Source organism: Trachurus japonicus, unplaced genomic scaffold, assembly GCF_045865225.1.
Source record: "Trachurus japonicus isolate A0001 unplaced genomic scaffold, Traja_1.0 AP029866.1".
In the NCBI taxonomy this organism is placed as follows: Eukaryota; Metazoa; Chordata; class Actinopteri; order Carangiformes; family Carangidae; genus Trachurus; species Trachurus japonicus.
In genome coordinates, this window is record NW_028219999.1 from 2,265 (window position 1) to 9,750 (window position 7,486).

Sequence of the window (7,486 nt, forward strand, 5' to 3'; positions counted from 1 at the left end):
TCTCTCACTCCACGGCTATTCTCCACCATCCTCTGTCTGCTGCTCCTTGCACGGTGTCTGCTTTGTCCTTGGCTGCTGTCACGCACATGTCCGGCTCTCTGTCTCAGCCTTTTCTTGGGAGACACACAAAATGACCAGCTTCATGTACAAGAACAGAAATATATTCTTGTTGTTGTTTTATGTTTTTGGCCTGTCTAACCTCCTCATTTCGATTTTAATCAGTGTCCTGTCTGGACAATGACTCTTCTGCATTGACAGTGTAATTGTGGAGGAATATTGAATGCAAAATGTGAGTTGCAGTGACAAACCAATAACCAAACACATTACAGCTCAGCACATTTCCAATTTAAATGATAATAAAGACCATGAATTTTCTTGACACTGCTGTGCAGTATCACCTCCCCAAAACATTTTGGAGTCATCATTCTCACTGTGATTTGTGGCCTAATCATTTACATTTCGCTTTAATTCTCATATTGAAACAGCATTTATGTTATGTGGCCTAAATGTTAAATATCCCTCTGGCTAGACAGGGAATGCGCCGTCAGTAAAAAATGAGCTTTAATCTTGATAAGGTGTTGGTGTGGCTAAAAAAAAAGGTGAATGTTAATGTTTCCAAACAATCTATACCGCCCGACCCGGTAGGTCAGGTCTGATACGCGTCCAGTGGGAGGAGGGAGGAACAGAAAAGAGCGCGTTTGGAGTCGGGAAGCTGCTCTGTGTTTAGTGTGGTGCACACCTCCCCTCTCCGTAGCGCAAAGAGCCTCCTCTCGCTTTACGGAGCCTGCTTGCAATTCCTGCTCTTCGTGCCAGAGCCTGCAGCTGTCTCTCTGCTGCGTCCCAACGCCGCTGTTGTGGGAAACCGTCGCCCTCTCAGGACGAACCGCCGCCAGACTTTTTTTTTTTCTTTCCTCAGAACAAACCCGAAGGACATTGCAACTTTTAGTCGTTTTCCAACAGGAAACTGAGTGAAGACACCTGACAGCGCGTAACGCCCCATCCGCGTGTTGACTTAAATCTTTGCAACTGTGAAGGCTATAGGAATGTGGAATACAAGTCTATCTCAACGGTGAGTGTTGAAATACGTTTATCATTCCTCTCTCTCTCTCTCTCTCTCTCTCTCTCTCTCTCTCTCTCTATGTGTGTGTGTGTGTTTTCTCTCTGCGTGTGTGTGTGTATTTTGGACTAGACGTAGGCGTTCAGCCAAATTAAGTTTGGAGCTTAAACGTCGAGTCTGTGCATGACTGATTTTTGAATGCAAATGCCATTTCAATTGTAACCAAATGCCTACAGCAACCTAGCCTATGTCTATACTTGTAATTGCACTCAAATACACACATACGGTTTAAACATCAAACGTTTCCTCATCTGTCCATCCCTCTCCTGCAGCGGAACGACCTGCCTCTGCCCCTGACATCATGACCACTGACTTGAACTTGACCTCCCTGCTGAATGTCACAGATCTCCACAATCACTCGAGAGGATGTTCCCTTACCAAGACGGGCTTCCAGTTCTACTACCTGCCCACTGTTTACATCATGGTCTTTATCACGGGGCTGGTGGGCAACAGCCTGGCCATATGGATGTTTGTGTGCCACATGAGACCCTGGAGCAGCATCTCCGTCTACATGTTCAACCTGGCGTTGGCTGACTTCTGCTACGTCCTCTCTCTACCCTTCCTCATCTTCTACTACTTCAATAAGACGGACTGGATATTCGGGGATGTTCTGTGCAGACTGCAACGTTTCATTTTCCACGTGAACCTTTATGGAAGTATTCTGTTCCTGACCTGCATCAGTGTTCATAGGTACACCGGGGTGGTGCACCCACTCAAGTCTCTGGGTCGCCTGAAGAAGAAAAGTGCAGTAATAACCAGTGTGTTAGTGTGGGTGGTGGTCATTATAAGTATTTCCCCGATCCTTTATTACTCCAGGACCGGCTTGAAGCGCAATGCAACCATTTGTTACGACACCACCACTGAGGATGAGTTACCTGGTTATTTCATCTATAGCATGACTTTGACTGTGTTTGGGTTCTGCATCCCCTTTATTATTATATTTTGTTGCTACGGCATGATAGTCAAAGCGTTAATCTGCAACGATATGAACAACGCGCCCCTGAGGCAGAAATCGATCCACCTGGTTATCATCGTGCTGGCGGTCTTCGCCGTCTCCTACCTTCCTTTCCACGTGATGAAGAACCTCAACATGAGGGCCCGGCTGTACTTCCAGAGCCCTGACATGTGTGAGTTTAATAACCGTGTCTACGCCACATACCAGGTGACGCGTGGGCTGGCCAGCCTGAATAGCTGTGTGGATCCTATTCTTTACTTCCTGGCTGGAGATACCTTCAGGAGGAAGCTGTCACGGGCCACTAAAAAGCCCTCAAGGAAGGGGGACACTGTCCTTCAGTCCAAGAGCGAGGAGACGGCGCTCAACAGCCTGGCAGAGTATGTAGAGAATGGGGACCGGAGGCTGTGACAGGGCACCTCTGTGTGCCTGCTACTGGGCGTGGATCCCTGTTAGCTTTAGAAAACACAGTGGACTTGATACTGAATGAATAAATGCAATGTCTAGACTGAAGGCTGTATTGTAGAATAAACTGGACGATGGTTTATAGACCTGTAGGATAAATACTGCATTTAACCCTGTGATAACCATCGCTTGCAGCTTGCAGCCTGTCGATGTTGATAAGCTACCGTACTGTATTGTCCTTTACATGTATTGTACTCTGAATGTTGGAGCCATCACTCTTTGTTCTTATCTAAATACTAAGTGTTGCTTACACTTCGGACTAAATGAACATCATGATCAGACAAGCCGGAGGAAAATAGGTTTCCCTTCAGCTTGTACTGCCCTGTTCATCAATTTGATCAGGAAAAATTGGACTGAGAATGGATTCTCTCTGGCCACCGAGCTGATCCTTAATCAATAGCTATTAAGCAGGTGGGAACCTGTGGTTAAGGGAGTGTACCTGGGATGGCTTTTAGAGGAGAAAAAATGCACTGAACGCGAGATGGCTGCATGGATGCGCCATGCAGACACTGTAATGCACTATGACCGGTGAATCTCTGCGCCGAGGGTTACCTATCTATCACTTCTCATTTCTTTCCGCATCTATTACAGTAATGACTGTGTGAGGAATGTGGTCGACTAGTTTTTAATTTTGACAGCTATGAGGTTGAGGTCTGCAACGACTCTGTTACCACAGTCTTTCTTCCCTTGTTAACCTGCTCCCTACTGAAAAAAAGAGAAAATAATACTTACAGTATTTTTTGTGTATACGATACTATAATGAATGTTTTGTACAGGATGTTGTGACGTTCCAGATGAATTTGTGTTGTTAACTGTTTTTGTTCCAGTCAGTATCAGTAATCCAGATCCTTAGTGCATGAGTCTATCATCCGATCTCATCAGTGAAATGCTGTCTAGCCACAGCAGATTGGAACTGCTCAACTCTTTATTGTAACCTATATGGAATAATAGCTTATCAATGAGCTGAAGCAGGCACACACTCAGTCACCTGCTTTGTGTCTACGCCGATATTGAAGACTTTCTTTTGTATGAGATACCTCAAAGTAAATTCTGCACTGTGTTTGTGTTTTGGCAGATAATCATTGTTTTGTACGTATCTGTTGTAGTTACTCTGGAGAAATGACTGTGGAGTTCTCTCAGTATATATTTTACCCTGGACTACATAGATGTTTGATGTCTCTACTAATACATTTGTAAATCTGTAATGTGGTCAGGTATTGTCAAGAAAGGAAGTGAATCACCTGTATGGGATATTTGGGGCCACCAGTATCTTTGTCAATAAATTTTTCTATTTAAAACATGACAGACAGTGTGATGAGATGTATAATTCCTCAAAGATTGTGGGTGATTTAAATTCTCTGATTTATGGCATTTATGTCCACATGTTTACACCAGCTGCACGTGTTCTTAGTCGAATGTATGCACTGTCGTGTGTGAGCAAACACTGTTGGTTTTCGGAGGCATTTCGTGCAGAGTTGTGTCCTCTCGCTGCTCCTCCTCCTCTCTCTCTCTCTCCGTGCTACTGTTGACTTTTTTTTTCAACAGAGCCAGGAGGAAGCGAGGGGACGAGGGAGGAATAAAGAGTGGCACCTTTTCTCTTGGCTTATCCTAAGACAGCTTTTGTGTCCGTCACAATGGTGTGGGGGGTTATTGATGCAGACAGGGGTGTTGAGGGTGTTGCCAGGACCCCGGGGCAGCACGGTGTTGTGGGCACAGGAAACCAACCAACCCTCTTCCTCCAAATGGGGCCCATGAATACAAACAGCTTTTGATTTCCTTGCTTTGAGGTGCAAACAGCATAGCAGGTTTTGGCAAATTGTGTGTGTTTCTCTGTTGGAGAGCCCGTAGGCAATGGAGACCTTATTCAGCTAGGTAGTCGTTGTAGCCGTTATTTCCGTTTGTTGGTTACCGGTTGTTGTTTCGGTATCAAAGGTAGCCACTGTGACACGCTCGTGGACCACAGGCATATTAATACACATGTATCTGTTTCTATTTGTGGCATATGCATCCTCTATGCCCTGTATACACGTGATTTGATGAAAGGACTGAGTTGGATTCAGCCAGCGCCAAACTTCGAGCCAGCATCAGTGCTTTTGAACCTGAGTGTCGAATCTTGACTTGCAGAAAGTCTGGATGCTTGCCAGTATCTCCTCCCTCCTCCCTTTCTCAGACACCTTTCACCTCTTTTCTCTTTTAGAAAAAAAAGAAAAGAAAGAAAGACAAGGTTTTGTTCGCTTTATTTCACCTCCTTCAGGGACCATTGGGGTTTGTGGAGGAGAGAGTTCTGCTACACAGCAGAGGACAGAGGGAAGAGTGGAGTGTGAAGAGTGATGGCAGTTGTGGACAACAAAGTTTGTGTTCGTGTGAGTGTGTGTGTGTGTGTGTGTGTGTGTGTGTGTGTGTGTGGCTTTTTTAGAGTGGGGGCCCTGCAGAGTAATCACAGTCAGGACAGCTAACCTAAAACACCAAGCTTTGTTCTTAGAGATTTACAGTGGGAGCTGGGACAACCACATCCATCACAGGGGCACTGTCTGCTTTAAACAAAAACTACCGCTAACCACAAAAACCAAACAGAATCAATATGTCAATGTGTGGTCCTTTGTAAGCAACACGTGATACACAGTGCTGTGATTAAGCTGCAAACTCTCGTGCATCCAGCGCATAAATACCATGTGACACTGCTACAAAAACCACGTGAGACAAAATAAACTCCCACATCTTGGGTGTTGTATTATAAATGAAACATGCAACAACTTAAAGCCCTCTGAAACTTCCAGGACAGATTGCATTTGTGCATGATGTTTTTTTGCAATTTGATATTTTCTTTAATATTAATATCACCTCAACTCACTACTAAACCTCGCAGCAGAGGTCCCGTGCTGCACATGCATAGTAATATCAAAATGGACTGACATGTTGGGAATTGATTTAAAAATAAAACGTAAGCACATTTCCATAGTAACCAAACATACACTAGCCAACAGTCTGATCTTGACTCAGACCAAACACTGCTGTTCAGGTAGGTGACAGTCAAAATACTTCAGGCTGTTGATGCATGCCCAAAAAGCAAACAGGTTTGCCCACGAGTCTATGAGGTCACAGATCATAAGAATCTACAGGTGTACTCTATAACAAACTGAAGCTCCAGTAAGGTAGGGCACACAGTTGCACACTCAAAGATTAATAGTCAATTCATTAAAAGTCAATTTTACAGGCTTGATGAAAAGACTATACCAGAGAATAATCTAATATTGCTACTGAACTTGATCACCCAAGTGTGAAAGTGGATGACAAAGACATATTCACAGACTACAGATGATTCTGTATCACTCAAACCTGTTTTCCTACAGTAGAGCTCGCAATCTGCAACCCTATAGGTTTTTGTGTGTGCAACGCGTGCGTGTGTGTGTGGTTATGCCATGGAGCATTGTTTGCATGTCAACCAGTTTAGATTACCTTTTAAGTCCTCCTTAAAAGGTAATCTAAACTGGATTTGGTATGTCTACACAGTCTACACAGAACAGTGTTCATGAAACTCAACCCATGCCACCTACTGTATGTTTTCTCCCAGTATTGTTTCGTAAAATGGAATATGTTGCACTGTTAGTAAGTTTTGCATTCTGCATTGCAACATTAGCATCAGCAGCTTACCCTTCAAGCAGACTGGATGCCACTAGGACCTGGTTACATCAAGGGCTGCAACCAGCAGGTTCGCTTGTAAGCAGATTGACTTGCTAACTTAAAGCAGAAGTAAGCGATCCGGTCGTTTTGGCTAACTTCTTGTCAGCCAATGGAGTTAACAGTCCCCGCCCTCGTCATGGATCTATTGGGCCTCGTCTCTATGTCACCACATTCACGAGCATCCCTTGGCTGCACACACAGCCCTTCATGCCGTTCTCTCTCCTCATTGGATAAAGGTTGTAGGATACAAGGAAAGTTTTCTCCTCGGCTTACAGCAGAGCAGAGTGACTGACAGACCCATGTTTCGGACCAAACACTCTACATAAGTGATTGCTGTCGGAAGATATAACTATTTAAGACAAATATTCTGCTTACTTCTGCTTTAAGTGGAGAAAAAAAGATGGGAAGTAATGAAGTTTGATACTGAACTCAGTGTTTTCTCTAGACTGGTAAACAAACACCTGTTTAAGACAAATATTCTGCTTACTTCTGCTTTAAGTGGAGAAAAAAAGATGGGAAGTAATGAAGTTTGATACTGAACTCAGTGTTTTCTCTAGACTGGTAAACAAACACCTGTTAATGCTAGTGTTGGCTATGTAGCAATACAAATATGTGGCAAAACCCACCCTTAACATTATATGCACTACACTGGATCGGAAGTACAATTATGAAGTAAATGTTGTATTTTAATGATAGACCATTTTATATATAAACAAAAATAGCATGTACAAATAGAACAAACCAAAAGTTGAGAGGGATGAAGGAATGAGTCTTGAGAAGATTTTGGTAAACATTTCAGTTCAATTTGATTACAAAATAGTAAACCTCCACCTCTGTTGTGTTGAATGTCAACATTAGCAATGTCCGGGACAATATTGACGTGATTGAAAAAAAAAGAGACATGTACGTATAAAGAATGAATGATGTGCTATAAAAAAGTATCAATGGCCTATAGGGTAAGGTTGCTTTTTGACAGTAAAAGCTATTTGAAATGAAACAAGTTTCTTTGATGCATTATGTTTACTGTCGCCTCTGGTGCTGGTCTGTTGACACCAAGAAATAATTTCCCGTTCATCATATTGTCAGACATACGTACACGTTTGAGAGGTGAAGCTTAATATAGACTTGCTCCGAGACTTGTATGGACATGTAAAACCAAACTGAAAGACGCTTTGTTACTCTACAGATGGTGTCAGCATAACAATAAATGGGTACTGTCATAATTTTTAACTGCATGGTTTATTGCAATGTCATGCTTATTGCTTGGGCTG

General features: G+C 43.3%; 1 protein-coding gene across 1 annotated transcript; it reads left to right on the plus strand.

The window, feature by feature from the left end:
- Positions 1-714: 714 nt before the first annotated feature.
- Positions 715-3,837, plus strand: LOC146960882 (P2Y purinoceptor 1-like). Its single transcript, XM_085771968.1, has 2 exons — positions 715-1,069; positions 1,390-3,837. The coding sequence occupies exon 2, from the start codon at positions 1,419-1,421 to the stop codon at positions 2,478-2,480; it is 1,062 nt and encodes a 353-aa protein (XP_085628094.1). The 5' UTR covers positions 715-1,069; positions 1,390-1,418; the 3' UTR covers positions 2,481-3,837.
- The last annotated feature ends 3,649 nt before the right edge of the window (positions 3,838-7,486 follow it).

Bases quoted from the DNA above. Each gene is read 5' to 3' on its own strand.
- LOC146960882 (XM_085771968.1), top strand. From the start codon at position 1,419: ATGACCACTGACTTGAACTTGACCTCCCTGCTGAATGTCACAGATCTC.